Source organism: Schistocerca americana, chromosome 7 (assembly GCF_021461395.2).
Source record: "Schistocerca americana isolate TAMUIC-IGC-003095 chromosome 7, iqSchAmer2.1, whole genome shotgun sequence".
NCBI lineage: Eukaryota > Metazoa > Arthropoda > Insecta > Orthoptera > Acrididae > Schistocerca > Schistocerca americana.
This window is the reverse complement of record NC_060125.1, coordinates 39327725-39351341: the sequence shown is the minus strand read 5'-3', so window position 1 is coordinate 39351341 and position 23617 is coordinate 39327725. Positions and strand designations below refer to the sequence as shown.

General features: G+C 41.3%; 1 protein-coding gene across 1 annotated transcript in view; it reads left to right on the top strand.

Annotated features, from left to right (window-relative positions):
• Positions 1-375: 375 nt before the first annotated feature.
• Positions 376-23617, top strand: part of LOC124622117 (mitochondrial import inner membrane translocase subunit TIM50-C-like) — a 53835-nt gene continuing 30593 nt past the window's right edge. The window contains exons 1-4 of the mRNA XM_047147726.1: positions 376-566; positions 664-807; positions 5939-6051; positions 8969-9088. Of these exons, the coding sequence (XP_047003682.1) occupies positions 410-566; positions 664-807; positions 5939-6051; positions 8969-9088 (534 nt within the window). The 5' untranslated portion in view covers positions 376-409. The remainder of the gene's footprint in view (positions 567-663; positions 808-5938; positions 6052-8968; positions 9089-23617) is intronic.

Below are 23617 nucleotides of genomic sequence, written 5' to 3'. Positions count from 1 at the left end.
AATAAACTAATTGTGTTCGCATAAGGCTGATTTTCAAAACAACCCAGTTTTTTAATCTCAAAAACGGAAGATCAAAAAGAGGATCTTCTAACCTTAGTAAAATAAGCATTTTTTCCATAATGAGATCCTGTATAATTTAAATAATTTATGAGTTTGCGAGAGCGTATTCGCTTTACTGTGAAATTTATGTTCTAGACCAACAGATGTCGGGCCAGCAGCAGCTTGAAATAATGTTGCTTGAACGCACCATGTTGCGGCGATTTACTGTATACGTATTTTTGCGCAGTATATTGCGCAGATATTTCGTCGGTTTTAGTGTTACTCTGATAACCGGAACGAAATAAACAAAGCAGTAGATCTCTGGATTCAAACTTGTTGTTACAGAGATATTAGTAATCATGATACAGGCATGGCCGCGAATACGGTGAAATTTTTACGTGTCGTGCGAAATGTTGCGAATGGTTTGAAAGCTGTGTCTTCCGTACAAGTTTATACTCCATTGACGAGTAGACGCTGGACAAATGGTGACTTTAGAGTTGATACTTCTAGGTTCTACGCTTCAGAAGGTACAAGAAACCTCTGTTTACTTCGTTTAACCAGTCAACTCCATTCCTTTTTGCCGGTGGAATTTTGTGCTTACAACAAGTTTTTACTTACCTGTAGGAGTTGGAGTGGCGACGTCAGATAAAACAGAAACTGACGAAGATACGAAGAAGAGAGAAGCATCATGGAAGGCAATGAAATACGGATTTATAGCATTTGGAGTTTCGTTTGGTTTTTTGGGCTCCTATGCAATTTATGAATTAGGTAAGGTTATGAATAGTCAGTTTTGTTGCGTTAGCAGTAGTGAGTCATTTCAGTCGTTTTATTTCCTCGCCATAAGGTATTTCAAGGCTAATCAATGTTGTACTTGCTCGGATCATAAGTCCAGTAGGCATTGTGGCCAAGCAATGCAATATAGTGAGTAGCATTTTCATGTCAGCAGTGAAGATAGTGTGAAATACTAACTGCTCACTGTTCACACATCAGTAATTCAGTCAAAGGCAAAATTTTCCGTCTTCAGAACTGTAGCCTAACAGGAGAAACAGTTTCGTTAGGGAAAATGTTATACACTTCTAGACAATATAACTTGTGTTAGTATTACTTGAAAACTTTTATTTGCTTCATCCAGTGCTATTTTCCAGAGACAATAATTATGTATGCAATTAATATGGAGTATGATCCGCACCCCTAGAGGTGTGATTAAGGAAGCTGATACTGTTAATCTTTCACTTGCAGGTAGTCTTTAGTTGACGAACATGGGTTAGCCATGCCAGCTTTTTATCAGAGCTACAAAAATCGGTACTATCCAACAATGTCAGATGCCTTCAGTACAGAGAAAGTTGTTATTTAACATACCAAAAAAACCATTCCCTTGGGAAGATATCAGTTATATAAAAACACTAATAATGAAAAGAACATCATGCAAAACAGTTTCAATAAGCAAATTATTAAGCACATGTTACATTAGTACATTGGGCTTTGGTCTCATCCCGACTGGACTGTGGTCATCAATTTTACGGCTCAGTAACATTTTTAGCTTTGAAATTATTAGTTCCAGTACATCATTATATGTGGAACTGGTCACTTTCCTGACTGGTCCTGTAGACAGTCTCCTTGCCAAAGTGGGATCTTACCTCTTTATTTTTGGCAGTACCAAATGTTCCTTATTTACACAGCCACCAAACGGCAATCTCCTACTTATCCAACTTACTAAATTCGTTTTTCATACAAGGGACATCAATCCCCTGACTGTCACCCTCAGCTCTAATGCATCTGGAGAACCTTGCCATCTACCCACTTAGAATGTGCTGTTGATATTTTCACACACAACTCTCCTTGTTTAGTACCTAGACTTTTGATTAGGATTGACCTATTTCAACGATCTCAAGTTTTAGCTGCCCCCGTGACCTTTTGCCATCTGTTTGTATAAATTCTTCTGGAGTATCAGGTAGGGATGGTGGTTATTGCTGAAACAACTGGTTTTCGGTTATATTGGTTTTATTACATGCCGGTTTAACCTTGTTGTTAAAACCATTCAAAATAAATGTTTTCCAAAAAACCAATTTTTATTCTTGTTATTTCTGATGATAAAACGTAGAATTTGAACAAAAATTGCGAAAATTTTGGTCTCTTCGTTTCAAGACAGACAGAATGAAAATATTAGGCGTATATTAAATTGGCAAATAAAAGAAAACATAGTATATTCACTGTTCACAGCTTTTCTCGAAAAGTTGTAAGTGGCTGAATACAACAAAACATTACCCATCTCCTATTGATTCCGATTTTTTGAAACTCTGCTCAAAATTATGTGATAAACTGGGATCATACCACTATTTGGGAATTATGAATAGTGAGTGTAAGACTGAAAATTGAGGTTGAAGAACTGTTTTTTTCGTGTTAATTTGACCATTTTAGAGGACTATAAGCGGATAAAGGCATATTATGCAGATACAATCAACAGGTCAGCTACTTTGTATTTTTGTCATATAGTACAAATTAATTGTTATCAGATTAAGAGCAGCCGACCAGTTGCAAAGGATAAAGTAATCTTTACCTAGGTTTCAATAGATATAAATCTATCTTCTTCAGAAGACGGCAGTATTACATTAATATGAAGCAATATGTCCTTATCGTTTTTACAAACATCTATAAGCGCTCTCCAACATTCATGTACCTATTTTATTTGTCTGACAAACCCTGTTCTCAGGGCTATGTTTTATTTGACTAATGAAACTAGGCAGATGTTTGTAAAAACGATAAGGACATATCGCTTCATATTAATGTAATACTGCCGTCTTCTGAAGAAGATAGATTTATATCTATTGAAACCTAGGTAAAGATTACTTTATCCTTTGCAACTGGTCGGCTGCTCTTAATCTGATTACGTGGAACCGTTGCTGTAGCACAGCTATGTTTAAAGTACTGAAATTAATTGTTGTTAAGTTTTTAATTTATTGCTGTTTACAGGATTTCCTTCCTCTTTTATTATTCATAGAAATAGAAGACAATCTAGGTTGGTGCCATTCTGCAATATGATGGATGTGCAGTGATGACAGCGAGAAACTGCTGTATAGATCAGGTTGGGGCGAGTTTTGTGCACTGCACCTACACGCACACCTTAAGCCACAACACATGGCCATATGGACATTATCGTCTCAGCTTGATGCTAAACCATTTCTCATGCCATGTTTCTGTTGTTCCTTTCTGTCAGCATTGTTACTAAAATAGCACTGATCACTGTTGCCATATTCTGAAACAAAGCAATATTTCAAACCATTGCAAATTCCACAAACAAAAATTACTCTTAAAAAAAAAAAAATTAAAAAAAAGTTTATTTAAAAACGAAAAATTCCACCACTGCTGCTATGGCTAATTGATATTTCGGTTTTTTATTTGGTTAGTAGTAAAAAGTAAAGAATGCCTGTTGTAACAGAGACCAAACAAATACTGAAAAATACTGATTATTCAGAAGTAGTAAAACACCGGTATCAGTTTTAACTGGTCGGTTTTTCCCAACCCTAGTATCAGGGTAGTACCATCATTTACACTGTTGACTCTGAAACCTGATATAAGATGGGATATGTTTTTACATCTCTTGCTGGTTAATAACAACACTCATTGGTGGAATATGTAGTGCTTTTATGACAGAGCTGATAGCTATTAATAGAGCTCATTGTTTTCTTAAGTAGACCATCTTCAATTGCATTTTATTTTGCAGTGACCCAATGAGCAGTCTCCTGGCTATCGATCAGTGTTACTTTTGTCACCCTGTAATATCTGCTGTTGACTGTCTTGTATCTGACCTTAGTTGTACTGGCTGATGAGTTGTCCTGCTATGGGTCGCAAACCATGCAGTTATTCCTTGTAATGAACTGACTGGCCATTTGGCTAGAGGAACAGTTACTTGTTAACATTCAGTTTGATGACGCCAGATTTGGATTTGGTCCAAATAAGAGCTTTACTCAACAGGAAGTGGAACATCATCTGGTGGGCTAAAGAACTCTATGCTATCAAGGAGACCACCACTGCAGGATGATCCTCTTTCTGTTTCTCCAGATAGGAATCCAACTTCATATGCCACCTTTGCATTGACCATACCAGACTAACCCATATTTATATCTTTTGTAATCCGCATTTTGATTGTGGAGCTTTAGAGGCATTAGTCACTTCCAGTGGGAATGCCCCTTCTGCCCCTCCACACTAAGTTTGGTTTTCCAGATTCTTTCTCTACTGTTGGCAGATGATGTATGGCATTTCCTCTGAGAAAGTGGTTTTCATTCTCAACTGTAATCTTTTAAATTGTTTTTGAGGTCTAGAGAGGGTGGTTTGGGGCTTTGCTGGGCTCAGGGCCGCTCGTCCCTACTTTCTCTGCCAGCTGCCCTGGCCATCCCTCTTTTATTTTGTGTTACTCTTAGGTTTGGTTACCCATTATTTTTTCTGCTGCAATGTATTATACTTTTTAATAGGGCCCTTTCATTTTGTTCTCTTATGAAGACAAAGATTCTTTATCCTTGACACTAGCTGTTGATGATATAACGGTTGAGCAAGTTTTTACACTTTCTTTGAGTGTGCCCTCTGGATGCATCTTTAACATTTTGACCGTAATGGATTGAGGATGGGATGTTGTGGGATGCTGTTGAGTCCTGGAGGCACTCACTCGCCCCCACTGACCTGATTATTATTTCTCTCACCTTCTTTTACTATTTTTGATTATGTTTTTAGCCTTTTCTTTTTTGCTGTTACAAACTTCCCAGTTACAAGGCATGATTTATTCCTATACTGTCTTAGCCCTTTTCTTGGTTTGGTGAGAACTGAGATGTGGGTGAGATATCTGTAGCCACAGATGAGTCCTGTGGGAGCTCTTGTCTGCTCAGTGACTGGCATACTGGCCTGACCAATATACTTTTACTTCTCTTTAAATTGTGTCCCATCTCTGGCATTGATATTGCCTTCAGTGCCTTGATTTTACCACTCTTACATTCAATCACAAATTGATTTGATTTGTGGCTGATATGATTAACTCCACAGGGCATATCTCTTGACTGATAAAGACTGATGACTTCACTGTTCAATCCCATAACCCTGCCAACCAACCACCCAACCAATATTCATCTGGCCCTCATTTAGGTTTCCCAGTTCTCATTGATCACTTTAGTGAATGGCAAGTTGGTTGCTTCAGTAAGCTGCATGCAGTTTGCTACCCATTCCTATAGCATTCTAAGACAGTGTTGCAAGTCTAATGACTGATGGAATATGGTACCATATATTTACTTCCTACCTTTTTGAATTGCACAGGAAGATAGCATACCCTCAACACATCCTCTAGTCTTTGCAGTCCATATGGCCTCAGTCTTCCCTAGTCATCTGTAATAATGACCATTCCACTGACAAGATTAGTTCTTAGCTTTCTTCTCAACGTACCTCCTGCTCCCCTGCAGCAATTTGTGCCCCCCCCCCCCCCCCCCCGCCACACACACACACACACACACACACACACACACACACACACCTCTTTATTCATATGTGCAGCATGCAACCATTGCTCCGCACACCTCAGAGCATTTTTGCTTGCCTCCCTATTCCTGTCTTTCACCACTGCATTCCCACCCTCTCAATATTTCTTTCACACTGATCACACATACTGTGTCAGACACACTTACCTCATAGAAGAGCTGCAGAATCAGGTTACTCTCCCTCCCTCCCCACCAACTTCCAGTGTGTGTGTGTGTGTGTGTGTGTGTGTGTGTGTGAGAGAGAGAGAGAGAGAGAGAGAGAGAGAGAGAGTATTGTTAGTGAAGCTTGTTTGCTTCCTGTAAGTTTGTGGCTTACTCAGTGTGTTGAATGAGCATACATTTTCTGGAAGTTTTGTGTGTGATTTAAAAATTCCTTTTTTCAGGGTCACCTGAGACAGATGAGCAAGGAAATGTAGTTGAGGATGAATTTAGTAGTATGCCTCTCCCAATACAGTACCTCAGGAGGACATGGAGGCAAATGAATTATTTCAAAAAGGTAGGAATGTTATGCACACTCCATAACTTGGAACATACAAATTTTTTGGGTAGTTTTCTTTTTTTTTCTTTTGCCTGTCAGTTTTCTATTCAGTGAGGGCCTGCTTTAGTCCTAAATTATTTTTTGTTTCAGTTTTTGTGTGTTTCAAACATTTAAGCAATTGTTACCTCACAACTGTTATTTTATTTTTAGACACACAATTCGTGTTTTTGATAAATTGTAAGATGATAGTTTTCTAAACTATTTTTGTGTCAGAAATATTGGTTATGATATGTGTATAAATTCTGGGCACTTGATCACTAAGTCAGCTTTTGTGCATCACTATGCTACTACCACCAAGTAAGATGAAGTTACAAAGCATACTGTCCAGTTTTGTGTGTGACTTTCATTCTTTGTTATTTTAAAGTGAATGATGAAATGCAAACTGCACAGTGAGTTATGCAATGACATAGCAGTAGTATGCATGTTAATCACGAGTCTTACATAAGATCTGCTGAATGTTTTTGTTTCATGTAAAGCATTCACAGTACCTGTAACGAGAAGGTCTCCATTGAAACTTTGTAAAGAGTTTTTCACTTCCCAGAATTAGAAAATGGTGATTGTTATTGGTGCATTCTCAATTTGGAGTTAACGTTTTGGTAAGACTGCAGTGGCATTCCTCCAACCCCCTGCTGCCCGTTCCTCCCACATGTTACTTCAATAGTAGTGCATCTGTTTAGGCAGCTGTCCAGACCTGAGTTTTGTAGCATCTCCACGGGAAAGCAACAGCTGTGAAAGTATTGCCTGCAGCAGGCACATTCAGCAGCCACAATGTTTTGGTTTTGTGCATAAAGAAAGTGAAAGTACAATATATTGAGGGAAAAAAAAACCAACCTTTTCCTTTCCACTGGCACACAAGCTAACTTTCAGAACCAGGGAATGTGCCATCCAGAAAAAAGGCAATAGAAAAAGTAGAAAAATTTATACCAAGACCAGGATTCAAACATGGGGCTCCAGCTCACAAGGCAGATGCACTAATCACTGTGCCATCCTGGCACATTGGCTTTGCACAACTGCACGGGCTATGCCGGCATGCCTTCCTCCTCAATCCAGAATCCAATTCACAACTTAGATTGAAGAGGGAGGCATGCTAGGGCAATCCACACACATGTACAAATCCACTGTGCCAGGATGGTGCAATGGTTAACTCATCTGCCTAGTGAGCAGGAGACCCAGATTCCAATCCCAGCCTTGGTATAAATTTTCATTCTTCAGTCTGTGTATGTATACATCAATACTTGATTGATAGATATAATTTCAGGAGGCAGAGTTCCACACAGCTAGCTCTTATAGGCAGCTGTAAGAGAGTAGTGAGGCTGTGACACTGCTACAATCATCCTAGGGCCTAGTGCTTAAAGCCAAATTAGCTCCATTGGCCTAGCTCTAATGATTGTCTTCTTGGTTGAGGGAGAATGGCCTATTTCTGGACTGTGTTATAGGCTCAGCTTTCTACATGGTTGTGTATGATTGATGCAGCTGGAACTCAGGCCAGTTTGGCAGTTTGCGCCTACAAGCAGTTAGGAACCACTACGTTTCCTCCGCTCTATGATGAAAAAATATAGGTGTGGCATCTGCACTCCATTTTCAACTTGCATAAATGTGAACACAGTCCATATTTACATTAACAGAATCCAAAAATACATTGGCTGCGATGAACTCTTTGTTATTATTGAATAGTGTGTTGTGGATTTTTGGATCACTGCCCCAGACACATGGTTTCTCTTTTTTGTTATTGAAGAGTGTGTTGTGGATTTTTTGATCACAGATCCAGACAAATGGTTTGGGTCGGTTGTCATTCTCAGTGTCACTGCACTCTCACCAAAGTTGTTCTGGCTGCCTGCTATAGCCTGTAACCATCCGAAAATGTTGAGCATATTGCGGGAGGAAATGTTACGGTATTCGTACAGACCCTAGAGACAAATGTTCAGCAGTTCTCCTAGAGAGCACAAAGTGTCACAGATGTTGATGTTCATTCCAGATTTAGACAAACATTAATTGATTAACATAGTGTGCATGCACTCACACTATATGTTGAGTGTAGGAATTCATATGTGACATTGGTTTAAATATATGATCTTAATGACTCACAAGCAAGATGTTTTAGACTCTCTCGTCATCTTTCATATACATAAAATGGTGGAGAAGTAGAATCTAGAGGGAGGAAATGATTGTAATGAATGTACTGAACACTTAGTTAACATATATGGCAAAATGTGTGGTCTCTCTCTACCAGTTATGGCTAGGGTGATGAGGGAAAGACTGTTTGTGCTCATAGTATTTTTGCATTTCTTTCCTAACAGTGGATGGAAATCCAGCCATCCTAGGCAGCCTTTAAGTAAGGCACTGCTTCATAACATGAAATTTTCTGCTTAAACAAGATTATCAGTTTGTGATTTTTGGAACCTGGTTTCTATTTTAAGTGAAGATTAAATAAATACGATGTACATTTCAATGCTTCATTGTCTCTGATCTCATTCCTCTATTAATAAACAGAATGGGCCAAGAGACACATTTAATGACTTACTCATTTTTTCCTGTTTTAGTTCCCAGTTAGCTTATGTTTAATTCTTGTAGTTATTATTTTTAACTCAGCTTGTTTGCCTTTTAATTCTTCAAATTGTAAAAACACCAAATTTACACTGGATATGCAATAATCTCATATTTTAGAACTTACCACTGTTATTTCCGACACATATATTTTCCCCCGTCACTTTTATGTTTTTATTGCTCGCTGGTTCCAATTGCCAGACTAAGCACTTTCATTTTCCTGTAGATTACAGCAATTTTTGGGGGTAAGTGCAGTCATGTGGTTTCTTTTTATTATTCTTCATGTATGAAACAAAAAATACATTATGTGCTTATAAAGATATTCTTTCAGCTGATAAGGGAGCCATCTCGAGAAAAACTTCTTCCGGATCCCCTGACATATCCCTACCAGCAACCTCCATACACGCTTGTTTTGGAAATGAAGGATGTACTAGTTCATCCTGATTGGACAGTAAGTATTATATAATTTCTCTGACATTTTTAATTCTTCTGTGGCTTACTAGTTGTGGGTCTAAGATTTTTGTTGGCTGAGGGTACCACAAAAACTTACATGTACCCTTAGTTGCAGCACTGTGGTATTAGAGTGACTGTTGTAAACACAAAGTAAACCAGGAAGAGTTATTTGGTTTATTTAATGTCAAATGTAACCACTAATATTTGAAAGTGTGTTCTCTGTTCCCTTTCCTAATTCATATTCGTGTATCAAACAATGGAAAATCTTGGACTGAATACTGAATAACAATATGAGCTACAGTAGACACTGCTGTTTACTGTGCCCACTTCCTGCCGCCACACACACACACACACACACACACACACACACACACACACACACACACACACACACACACGTTCATGCAAAAACAACTCCTGCACTTGCCTGTTTTTTTTTTTCCCCTCCACTGAGGCCCGACTGAAGGGAGTAACAATCTCATCTGGGGTGGATAATGGGGGATACAGAAAAGGCATTGGGCAGAGAAAGGAAAGGATACCATGTTAGGGGTGTGGGAGATGCAGTACTGCTGCTTGCGGAGTGTACAGGGTTGTGATAGAGACAGATTGGTGGCCTGTTAGTTACAGCATTGGGAGGCTATGCTATTGAGAGAAAAAAAAAGGAGAGGAGAGAAGAGAAAGGGAAAGGACTATGCAGCTGTGCTTGGGGGAGTAGAAGGCATGTGTGAGATTAGAGCGGTAGCAGGGAAGAAGGTAGAAATAAGTATAGGACAGGGACTAGGGAAGGTTGAAGCCAGGACCATAATGAGAATGAAGGATGTGTTGCAGGGAGTGTTTCCATTTGCCCAATTAAGAAAAATTATTGTTGGTGTCAAGAATTTAAAGGGCAGAGTTGTGGAGCAGTCATTGAAGTCAAGCATGCTGCTGCGCGGCATGCTCACCAACTACATGGTCCAGTAGTCTCTGGGATGCATTTTGGTCGTGGCCATTCATCTGGGCAGACAGCTTGTTAGTGGTCATGCCCACGTGGAATTGCACATAGTGGTTGCAGCTAAGTTGGTACACTGCATGACTATATTCAACTGTGATCCTGCCTTTCATGGGATAGGAAATGACTGTGACAAGATGAGAGTAGGTGGTAATGGGAGAATGTATGAGACAGGTCTTAAAGCTAGGTCTGCTACAGGGGTAAAAGCCATGCAACAATGGCAACAGAGTAGGAGGCGGTTGGACAGTGGTATTTCATAGGCTGGGTGGGTGGTAGGATGGTAATGTAGGAGGATAGTTGGGGCGATATTTCTGATTTCTTGGCATGACAAAAGGTAGTTGAAGCCCTGGTAGAGAAACTGATTCAGTTTCTACAATCCTGGATCAGATTGAGTCATGAAGAGCCAAACAATTGCCCCCCCCCCCCTCCCCCCCCCCTTTTACATATGGACTAACCACAAAGGAGTGCACTCTTCATGGCTCAGTATCAACCAGGACAGGAGCAACTGAATCACGTTCAACTCTTCTGTACAGCCACTAACCACCACACTTGAGGTCGCTACTCACCCATGTTGGGACTCAGTCCCTGGAGACAACAGTGGTCTTGTGTGTGTGAGTGTAAATGGCTACAGAAAACTACTATTTTTGTAACAATGTGAAATTTGCAGGGTTTAGGCACAAAGAAGTCTTCCATGAACTAGGCCTGTTGAAGATAAATGAGTGTGTGTTCTCAGTGAAAGGTGAAGCAGAAGGGAATCAAAAATATAGCATATTAGTCATTTTTACAGTGGCAGTAATGAGGAGGAAAGGCTGGCCGTCCATTAGGAGTGTAGAGGAGATATCATGTACAGGGAGGAAATTAATGTGAGAATTATGACTGTGAAAATCTCAAGATATGCCCATGGAATTATCTTTGTTGGAGTTTATGCACATACAGATGATACTGACAGTAAAGCCAAAGGTACATTTCATGAAAACAGGGTGTTAGAAAGCATAAGCACCTACAAAGAAAAAATTTTAATGGAAAAGTAGGAGTGGCTACCAATAGTGGAGTAGTGGAAGATTTGGAGATGACACAGTAAATGACAGTGGAGAAAGATTAGTTGACACATGTGAGACATTGTCCTTGAAGATTTAAAATGGTTTCTTTCCTCACCAAGAGATCCATATGTATCCATGGGAGGATCCTTCCATAAATATCAGGTGAATAATAGACTATATTCTTCTTCATCACAGCACTGCACTATATTTTTCATCATCACTGCACTGCACTGAACAGATATTTGGATGTTGTGCATGGGCAGTTGAATTTAGTGAAACTAAACTTCTAATTGTTGTTGTTTATAGTTCCACTAACTCTGACTTCAGAGCATTTCTGTTTGAGCTAGAGAGGGTTCTTATAGGAAGTACCAGAAATTAGTTATATGTGGTGACTTCAGTATTAATTTCGTATATGATTGTGCAAGAAAAAGCATGTTGGTAGATCCCCTAAACTTACATGATATGATGCAGACTGTCTCTTTTCCAACTAGAGTGCAGGGGAACAGTAGCATAGGCATAGACAAAAGTTTTATTCACTCTTCATTACTAGTGGCCATTCTGTTAGTAAAGGGGCTAATGGCCTTTCTACATCTACATGGATACTCTGTAAATCGCATTTCAGTGCCTGCAGAGGGTTCATCGAACCACCTTCACAATTCTCTATTATGTCAATCTCGTATAGTGCGCACGAAAGATTGAACTCCTATATCTTTCCGTACGTGCTCTGATTTCCCTTATTTTATTGTGGTGATCGTTCCTCCCTATGTAGGTCGATGTCAACCATATATTTTCGCATTCGGAGGAGAAAGTTGGTGACTGGAATTTCGTAAGAAGATTCCGTCGCAGCAAAAAACGCCTCCGTTTTAATGATGTCCAGCGTAAATCCTGTATCCTTTCTGTGACACTCTCTCCCATATTTCGTGATAATACAAAACATGCTGCCTTTTTTTTGAACTTTTTCGATGTACTCCGTCAGTCCTATCTGGTAAGGATCCCACACTGCGTAGCAGTATTTTAAAAGAGGACGGACAAGCGTAGCGTATGCAGTCTCCTTAGTAGGTCTGTTACATTTTCTAAGTGCCCTGCCAATAAAATGCAGTCTTTCATTAGCCTTCCCCACAACAATTTCTGTGTGTTCCTTCCAATTTAAGTTGTTCGTAATTGTAATACTTAGGTATTTAGTTGAATTTACACTTTTAGATTAGACTGATTTATTGTGTAACTGAAGTTTAATGAGTTCCTTTTAGCACTCATGTGGATGGCCACACAATTTTCGTTATTTAGGGTCAACTGCCACTTTTCGCACCATTCAGATACCTTTCCTAAATCATTTTGCAGTTTGTTTTGATCTTCTGATGACTTCATTAGTCGATAAACTACAGCGTCATCTGCGAACAACCGAAGACTGCTGCTCAGATTGTCTCCCAAATCGTTTTTATAGATAAGGAACAGCAAAGGGCCTCTAACACTACCTTGGGGAACGCCAGAAATCACTTCTGTTTTACTCGATGACTTTCCGTCAATTACTACGAACTGTGACCCCTCCGACAGGAAATCACAAATCCAGTCACATAACTGAGACGACATTCTACATCTACATCTACGTTTATACTCCAGAAGCCACACAACGGTGTATGGTGGAGGGCACTTTACGTGCCACTGTTATTACCTCCCTTTCCTGTTCCAGTTGCATATGGTTCGCGGGAAGAACGACTGCCGGAAAGCCTCCGTGCGTGCTCAAATCTCTCTAATTTTACATTCGTGATCTCCTCAGGAGATATAATTAGGAGGAAGCAATATATTCATTACCTCATCCAGAAATGCACCCTCTCAAAACCTGGACAGCAAGCTGCTTCCATAAGCAGGCAATTGCACTATGAGCCGCTTGTGTGGTACAGTGTCAAAAGCCTTCCAGATATCCAGAAATACAGAATCGATCTGAGATCCCTTGTCAATAGCACCCAACGCTTCATGTAACTAAAGAGCTAGTTGTGTTTCACAGGAACGATGTTTTCTAAACCCATGTTGACTGTGTGTCAATAGACGGTTTTCTTCGAGGTAATTCATAATGTTCGAACACAATATATGTTCCAAAGTCCTGCTGCAGATCGACGTTAACGATATGGGCCTGTAATTTAGTGGATTACTCCTACTACCTTTATTGAATTGACCTGTGCAACTTTCCAGTCTTTGGGTACGGATCTTTCGTCGAGCAAACGGTTGTATATGATTGTTAAGTATGGAGCTAAAGTATCAACATACTCCGAAAGGAACCTAATTGGTATACAGTTGGCACCAGAAGACTTGCTTTTTATTAATCGATTTAAGTTGCTTCACTACTACGAGGATATTTACTTATTCATGTTGGCAGCTGTCCTTGAATCGAATTCTGGAATATTTACTTCATCTTCTATTGTGAAGGCATTTCAGAAGGCTGTGTTTAGTAATTCTGCTTCATCAGCACTGTCTCCTATAGTATCTCTATTGCTATTGCACAGAGAAGGCATTGATTGTTTCTTGCCGCTAACATTCTTCACATACAACCAGATTCTCTCTGGATTTTCTGCCAGGTTTCGAGACAAAGTTTCATTGTGGAAACTGTTATAAGCATCTCGCATTGAAGTCTGCGCTAAATTTCAAGCTTCTGTAAAAGATTGCCAATCTTGGAGATTTTGTGTCTGTTTAAATTTGGCATGTTTGTTTCATTGTTTCTGCAACAGTGATCTAACCTGTTTTGTGTACCAAGGAGGATCAGCTCCCCCATTTGTTAATTTACTTGGTATAAATCTCTCAATTGATGCCGATACTATTACTTTGAATTTAAGCCACATCCGGTCTAGACTTATATTATTAATGTGGAATGAGTGGAGATCGTCTCTCAGGAAGGCGTCAAGTGAACTTTTATCTGCTTTTTTGAATAGGTATATTTTTCGAGGATTTGGGGATTACAATATTCAGTCTCGCTACGACAACCCTGTGTTTACTAATCCCTTAATCGGTTTTGATGCTCATTATTAACTCAGGATTATTTGTTGCTAAGAGGTCAAGTGTGTTTTCACAACTGTTTACTATTCGCTTGGGCTCATGAACTAACTGCTCGAAATAATTTTCAGAGAATGCGTTTAGCATGATTTCGAATGATATTTTATGCGTTCCTCTGGAATTGAACATGTATTTTCGCCAACATATCGAGGGTAAATTAAGGTCACCACCAACTATAATAGTATGAGTTGTGTACGTGTTTGAAATCAAACTCAAACTCAAGTTTTCTTTGAACCTTTCAGCAACTGTATCATCTGAATTGGGAGGTCAGTAAAAGGATCCAATTATTATTTTATTCCGATTGCCAACAATGACCTCTGCCCATACTAACTCACTGGAAGTAACTACTTCAATTTTCCAACAAGTTAAACTACTTCTGACAGCAACAAACACACCACCGCCAACCGTGTTTAGCCTATCCTTTTGAAACACCGTTAGGTTCTTCGCAAAAATTTTGGCTGAGCTTTTATCCCGCTTTAGCCAGCTTTCAGTGCCTGTAATGATTTGAGCATCAGTGCTTTCTATTAGCACTTGGAGCCCTGGTATTTCCCAACACAGCTATGACAATTTACAACTGTTATGCCAATGGTTCATTTATCTATGTTCTTCCTGTGTTCCTGCACCCTTTGTGACTGACGCCCTTCTTGTGTTTTTCTGAGATCCTCTAACCTAAAAAACTGCCCAGTTCACACCACACAGCCCCTGCTACCCATGTAGCCGCCTCCTGCGTATAGTGGACACTTGAACTATTCAGCAGAACCTGAAACCCAACCACTCTTTGACGCAAATTGAGGAATCTGCAGCCTACACGGTCGTAGAACCGTCTGAGCCTCTGGTTCCGACCCTCCACTCAGCTCTGTACCAGAGGTCCGCAATCGGTCATGTCGACTATGCTGCAAATGGTCAGCTCTGTTTCATCTTGCAAGCAAGACTGGCAGCCTTTACCACTTCTGTTAGCTGCTCAAAACCAGAGAGAATCTTTTCTGATCCAAAGTGACACACATCATTGGTACTGACGTGAGCAACCACATACAGTTGGCTGCACCCTGTGCTCTTCATGGCATTCGGGAGGGCTCCACCCGGTATGCACACGGAGTGCACATTGGTTTTCTTACCCTCCTTGTCAACCAAGTCCCTAAGAGCCCCCATAATGCGCGTAATGTTGAAGCTTCCAACTACCAATAATCCCACCCTCTGTGATTGCCCGGATCTTGCAGGCTGAGTGGTTTTCTCTGAAACAAGGCAGGTGACAGCATCTGGCTCAGCGACGGTGTCAGCCACAGACAGACCTGGAACCTGTTTGTCAGACAAACTGGGGAGGCCTTACGTGCGACCGCTTGGGAAGTCTTTCGCCACCTGCTTTGCCCCGGGGCAACCTCCCACTCGACCACAGGTGAGGGATCAGCCTCAGTGCGAGTAGTAACTTGGTTGGCCACCAGTGAGGACCGATCGGAGGACTCGGGTGTGCTGGACATCCGTTGGATCCTCATGGCTGGCCCACAACAGTGGTGCCCATTCACTGCAGCCTCGAGCTGTGTAACCGAAGCCATCACAGCCTGAAGCTGAGAGCGAAGTGTCACCAACTCTGCTCACATCTGCACACAACAATCGCAGTCCCTGTCCATACTAAAGACCGTGGAAAACTAAACTATGCAGATAAACGGACTATCAGCACAAGCTGTGCAACTCTGCTGTAGACCCTGACGGAAACACAGGAACTGTGTCTAGTGATACGCAGATATTCAAAAACCTAACTACCGAAGCACTCAGGTGAAACTAAATAATTCGTCCCTGATTAGGAACTTGCAATATGTCACAAAATCAGTTTACTTTCTGATGCAAATGAAAGCACGAGAACTGTGGCTATCTTCTCACATTAAACACCTATCATCATTCCACAACCGCAATACTAGATCGGATACGTCTAGCATCTTGGCTGTACCTTTACATAACACAAAATCTTTCTCCGTGTCATTCTCCATCTCAGCCATACGACTATGGAACGCGCTCCTCTGTGATCTGCGTCATATCCAGAACCACTCAACATTCAAGAGGGAACTCAAAACTTACATATTAGGGACGGTATAGCCACAATTGTTGTGCCCCTCTCATCTCTTTCCATCTCCTCTCCATCATAGCTTTGAATTTTACCATTCTATTTGTCTTCCTCTAACCTATCTACCTCTTCTATATCTCTTTCATCCCATTCTATCGTCTTAAGTCTCTGCTCGATGAGAATAACTCACAAGCTGCAAGAACATAACGAGGAAATTCCCAACTAACAATAGGACTGACATTCATAAAAGAAAAATATGTTTACTTTCATATACATAGTCATTATTATTATTATTATTTCTTTCTTTTCTCGGACATTATGTCTCGTCAAAAATGGAAAGTGACGTGGACCTTGATCAAGTGTGACTTCCTTTTAACTGTACGGTATATGTTATATTGCATTTAGGAACTTTCGGGTAATTGAACATTTATCAATAATTACGGATTTCAAATTAATGATATGAATATAATAGAGGGAAACATACCACGTGGGAAAAATACATCCAAAAACAAGGATGATGTGACTTACCAAACGAAAGCGCTGGCACGTCGATAGACACACAAACAAACACAAATACACACACAAAATTCAAGCTTTCGCAACAAACGGCTGCTCCATCAGGAAAGAGGGAAGGAGAGGGAAAGACAAAAGGCCTCTTTCCCTCTCCTTCCCTCTTTCCTGATGGAGCAGCCGTTTGTTGCGAAAGCTTGAATTTTGTGTGTGTATTTGTGTTTGTTTGTGTGTCTATCGACATGCCAGCGCTTTCGTTTGGTAAGTCACATCATCTTTGTTTTTGGATGTATTTTTCCCACGTGGTATGTTTCCCTCTATTATATTCATATCATTAATTTGAACCCAACAATTACGTTTATTATTGTCACTGTTGCATTTCGAAATCTTTTCTGTCGTCTTATTTTCTCTTTCTGTTTTTGCCAGTAGTTTCACTTTGTATTCACCTTCTCCTTTTTACCGTAATCTACTATACATTTTTATCCCGCCTATATATACTCAATAATACGTCACCCACTTCCAAACCATAACCAAAAAATTTTTTTCCACTTTCAACACTACCGCTGTTATAAAATCCACCGTTTCTGGTTCACAAACAGTTCCTTTCACCTATTAAACAATCATTTCGGCTAGTTCTGATAACTTTCGCTTTATTTCCATTTCCATTTTTCCCACATCACTGATAATTTTTAGCCGCTTCCCACAGGTTTTAACGTCATTATTTCTTCGCCAGACAATTGTTAGCCTCATTTTCATAATCTGCCACCACAAAACCACTCCTTTTAATACATTTACATGCAGTTTTTTCGAAATTTTCCCGAATTTCTCCATCCTTTAACGTGTTTTGGCGGCAACACAACCACCTAACATTTGTGCACATCGTTGTCTACCAACCCAAGTTCACCACAGGATCAACATAGCCCAGCTTTAACCAACACTTTTTCGCCTTTTTTCACAACAGATCTCCAGTTACTTTCTATTTCACCTTTATCTCTCCCCATATATTTTATTTTCACTTTCATTTCAGCCTCATGTTACACTTTCCACCTTCTAATACCATGTCACCCTCACAACACCCCCACAACGACCCCATTAAGTTTTATTTACATTCCCTCCGCAAACATGCCTTCACCCTAGCCAGATTACGCTCACATATTTTATTTTCTCAGGCTTGTCTGACATTTGGCATTACCCCCAAAGGCCTCACACTTAAAGTTCCCATCTCTGGCTGCAACCCTTCTTTCCATCAGTCCCTATACCTGTTCCAAAGTGAACAATCCATTGCCCTCACCCACCTAATCCTTCTCCTACACATCAACTCAGCCAATGAACACACTCGTCAACTCCTATCCTTAATAAAAGTCCTCAATCTTTCCTCTCCTACATCCACACCGGCTGTTCAGAGCATCCTCCTACAGGCCAACCGCAAATTAGAACAGCATGCCACCCTTCACCTCAAAAAACTATCCAATCTCCTGGTTTACGACCTCCGGAAAGGTAACTCACTCACCCTTCACAACCTTTCCAGCAAACCTCAACCTCCTCTCATTGCACACAGACCCAGTCTCTCCCATCTACTCAATCTCCCACTTCCAGCTCCACTCCCTCCAAAACCTCAAAATTCCAATCAACACAATCTGGAACCACAACACCCTAATTCAGTAGTTAACCTTTCCTCCAAACCTCTCTCCCAATCCGAAACCTCTGTCCTATCCAAAGGCCTCACCTTCAGCCCCACTCCCAGATTCAACCAAACAGCCCTCGTCAAAGATTTACTGTCCTACACTCGTACTCTCTGCTGGAAATATCACTTTGCCATGAAGAAAAATGATCCTAATCCTACTCCTAATGATCCAACTCCCCAAGACACTATCCAAATTGAACCCTGCCTGGAACAGTTCCGTCCTCCGTCACAGCGGGAACCACCTCCTCTTCCCCAAAATCACCCTCTCCAAACCTTCCAGGAATTCCTGACTTCCAGCCTTGCCTCTCAATCCTTCTTAAAAAACCTTAATCCTACTCCCATCACCACCACTGCTGAAGCCCAGGCTATCCGTGATCTGAAGGCTGACCGATCCATCGTCTTTCTTCCGGCGGACAAGGATTCCACGGCCGTGGTACTTGATCGTCGGGAGTATGTGGCTGAGGGACTGTGTCAGCTTTCAGACAACACCACATACAAAGTTTGCCAAGGTAATCCCATTCCTGCTGTCCAGGCGGAGCTTCAAGGAATCCTCAGAACCTTAGGCCCCCTACAAAACCTTTCACCTGACTCCATCAACCTCCTGACCCCACCGACACCCCACACTCCTACCTTCTTCCTAAAATTCACAAACCCAATCATCCCGGCCGCCCCATTGTAGCTGGTTACCAAGCCCCCACAGAATGTATCTCTGTCTACGTAGGTCAACACCTTCAACCCATTACATGCAGTCTCCCATCCTTCATCAAAGACACCAACCACTTTCTTGAATGCCTGGAATCCTTACCCAATCTGTTACCCCTGGAAACCATCCTTGTAACCATTGATGCCACTTCCTTATATCCCGCACGTCCAGGGCCTCGCTGCGATGGAGCATTCCTTTCACGCCGATCACTTGCCACCCTACTAAAATCTCTTTCCTCATTACCTTAGCCAGCTTCATCCTGACCCACAACTTCTTCACTTTTGAAGGCCAGACATACCAACAATTAAAGGGAACAGCCATGGGTACCAGGATGGCCCCCTCGTATGCCAACCTATTCATGGGTCGCTTAGAGGAAGCCTTCTTGGTTACCCAGGCCTGCCAACCCAAAGTTTGGTACAGATTTATTGATGACATGTTCATGATCTGGACTCACAGTGAAGAAGAACTCCAGAATTTCCTCTCCAACCTCAACTCCTTTGGTTCCATCAGATTCACCTGGTCCTACTCCAAATCCCATGCCACTTTCCTTGACGTTGACCTCCACCTGTCCAATGGCCAGCTTCACACGTCTGTCCACATCAAACTCACCAACAAGCAACAGTACCTCCATTATGACAGCTGCCACCCATTCCACATCAAACAGTCCCTTCCCTACCGCCTAGGTCTTCGTGGCAAACGAATCTGCTCCAGTCCGGAATCCCTGAACCATTACACCAACAACCTGACAATAGCTTTCACATCCCGCAACTACCCTCCCGACCTGGTACAGAAGCAAATAACCAGAGCCACTTCCTCATCCTCTCAAACCCAGAAACTCCCACAGAAGAACCACAAAAGTGCCCCCACTTGTGACAGGATACTTTCCGGGACTGGATCAGACTCTGAATGTGGCTCTCCAGCAGGGATACGACTTCCTCAAATCCTGCCCTGAAATGAGATCCATCCCTCATGAAATCCTCCCCACTCCACCAAGAGTGTCTTTCCGCCGTCCACCTAACCTTCGTAACCTCTTAGTTCATCCCTATGAAATCCCCAAACCTTCTTCCCTACCCTTGGGCTCCTACCCTTGCAACCGCCCCCAGTGTAAAACATGTCCCATGCACCCTCCCACCACCACCTACTCCAGTCCCGTAACCCGGAAGGTGTACACGATCAAAGGCAGAGCCACGTGTGAAAGCACCCACGTGATTTACCAACTGACCTGCCTACACTGTGACGCATTCTATGTGGGAATGACCAGCAACAAACTGTCCATTCGCATGAAAGGACACAGGCAGACAGTGTTTGTTGGTAATGAGGATCACCCTGTGGCTAAACATGTCTTGGTGCACGGACAGCACATCTTGGCACAGTGTTACACCGTCCGGGTTATCTGGATACTTCCCACTAACACCAACCTATCCGAACTCCGGGAATGGGAACTCGCTCTTCAATATATCCTCTCTTCCCGTTATCCACCAGGCCTCAATCTCCGCTAATTTCAAGTTGCCGCCACTCATACCGCACCTGTCATCCAACAACATCTTTGCCTCTGCACTTCCGCCTCGACTGACATCTCTGCCCAAACTCTTTGCCTTTTAATATGTCTGCTTTGTGTGTGTGTGTGTGTGTGTGTGTGTGTGTGTGTATGCGCGCGCGAGTGTGTGCCTGTCCTTTTTTCTCCCTAGGGTGGTTCTTTCCGCTCCCGGGATTGGAGTGACTCCTTGCCCTCTCCTTTGGAACCCGCATCCTTTCGTCTTTCCCTCTCCTTCCCTCTTTCCTGGCGGGGCGGCCATTGGTTGCGAAGGCTGGGATTTTGTGCGTGTGTTTGTGTGTCTATCGACGTGCCAGCGCTTTCGTTTGGTGAGTCACATCATCTTTGTTTTTAGATGTATTTTTCCCACGTGGTATATATATATATATATATATATATATATATATATAATAGAGGGAAACATTCCACGTAGGAAAAATATATCTAAAAACAAAGATGATGTGACTTACCAAATGAAAGTGCTGGCAGGTCGACAGACACACAAACAAACACAAACATACACACAAAATTCAAGCTTTCACAACAAACTGTTGCCCCATCAGGAAAGAAGGAAGGAGAGGGAAAGACGAAAGGATGTGGGTTTTAAGGGAGAGGGTAAGGAGTCATTCCAATCCCGGGAGCGGAAAGACTTACCTTAGGGGGTATACACTCGCACACACATATCCATCCACACATATACCGACGTGGATGGATATGTGTGTGTGTGTGTGTGTGTGTGTGTGTGTGTGTGTGTGTGTGCGTGTGCGCGCGAGTGTATACCCGTCTTTTTTTCCCCCTAAGGTAAGTCTTTCCGCTCCCGGGATTGGAATGACTCCTTACCCTCTCCCTTAAAACCCACATCCTTTCGTCTTTCCCTCTCCTTCCCTCTTTCCTGATGAAGCAACCGTTTGTTGCGAAAGCTTGAATTTTGTGTGTATATTTGTGTTTGTTTGTGTGTCTATCAACGTGCCAGCGCTTTCGTTTGGTAAGTCACATCATTTTTCTTTTTAGATATAATTACGGATTTCTGTAGTTGTATATACAAGTTTGGATGTAGCTGTATTGCATTGATGTACTGGTGGATATTGTGTGGTATGACTCCTGTAATTCATAGTATAATTGGTATAATGTCAACTTTATCCTGATCCCACATGTCCTTGACTTCCTCAGCCAGTTGGATGTATTTTTCAATTTTTACTCCAGTTTTCTTTTGTATATTTGTTGTATTGGGTATGGATATTTCGATTAGTTGTGTTAATTTCTTCTTTTTATTGGTGAGTATGATGTCAGGTTGGTTATGTGGTGTTGTTTTATCTGTTATAATGGTTCTGTTCCAGTATAATTTGTATTCATCATTCTCCAGTACATTTTGTGGTGCATACTTGTATGTGGGAACGTGTTGTTTTTATTATTATTATTCTTGAGTGTTATAATTATTTTTTTGATTGTTATAATTATGATTGTACTACTGTTATAATCTCTCTTTTTTTTCTTTAACATCAATACTGTATAACACGTTATATGTCCTTAATGTTCTGTAGAAACTGTAATTCGTTCAATCTGAGTATGCCTGGTTAGGTGTAAGAGAGGGCCTGAAGGCCCTAATCTTGCCAGGTAAAATAAATGCATAAATAAAATAAATAAATAAATATTATATTTACATGCAGAAACTCAAGAATCTAAACTATTAAAGCACACAGATGATATAATAAAATTTGCTCCTGGTTTGTTGTTGTTGTTGTGGTCTTCAGTCCGGAGACTGGTTTGATGCAGCTCTCCATGCTACTCTATCCTGTGCAAGCTTCTTCATCTCCCAGTACCTACTGCAACCTACGTACTTCTGAATCTGCTTAGTGTATTCATCTCTTGTTCTCCCTCTACGATTTTTACCCTCCACTGTGCCCTCCAATGCTAAATTTGTGATCCCTTGATGCCTCAAAACATGTCCTACCAACCGATCCCTTCTTCTAGTCAAGTTGTGCCACAAACTTCTCTTCTCCCCAATCCTATTCAATACCTCCTCATTAGTTATGTGATCTACCCACCTTATCTTCAGCATTCTTCTGTAGCACCACATTTCGAAAGCTTCTATTCTCTTCTTGTCCAAACTAGTTATCGTCCATGTTTCACTTCCATACATGGCTACACTCCATACAAATACTTTCAGAAACGACTTCCTGACACTTAAATCTATACTCGATGTTAACAAATTTCTCTTCTTGAGAAACGCTTTCCTTGCCATTGCCAGTCTACATTTTATATCCTCTCTACTTCGACCATCATCAGTTATTTTACTCCCTAAATAGCAGAACTCCTTTACTACTTTAAGTGTCTCATTTCCTAATCTAATTCCCTCAGCATCACCCGACTTAATTCGACTACATTCCATTATCCTCGTTTTGCTTTTGTTGATGTTCATCTTATATCCTCCTTTCAAGACACTGTCCATTCCGTTCAACGGCTCTTCCAAGTCCTTTGCTGTCTCTGACAGAATTACAATGTCATCGGCGAACCTCAAAGTTTTTACTTCTTGTCCATGAATTTTAATACCTACTCCGAATTTTTCTTTTGTTTCCTTTACTGCTTGCTCAATATACAGATTGAATAACATCGGGGAGAGGCTACAACCCTGTCTCACCCCTTTCCCAACCACTGCTTCCCTTTCATGCCCCTCGACTCTTATAAATGCCATCTGGTTTCTGTACAAATTGTAAATAGCCTTTCGCTCCCTGTATTTTACCCCTGCCACCTTCAGAATTTGAAAGAGAGTATTCCAGTTGACATTGTCAAAAGCTTTCTTTAAGTCTACAAATGCTAGAAACGTAGGTTTGCCTTTTCTTAATCTTCCTTCTAAGATAAGTCGTAAGGTCAGTATTGCCTCACGTGTTCCAACATTTCTACGGAATCCAAACTGATCTTCCCAGAGGTCGGCTTCTACCAGTTTTTCCATTCGTCTGTAAAGAATTCGTG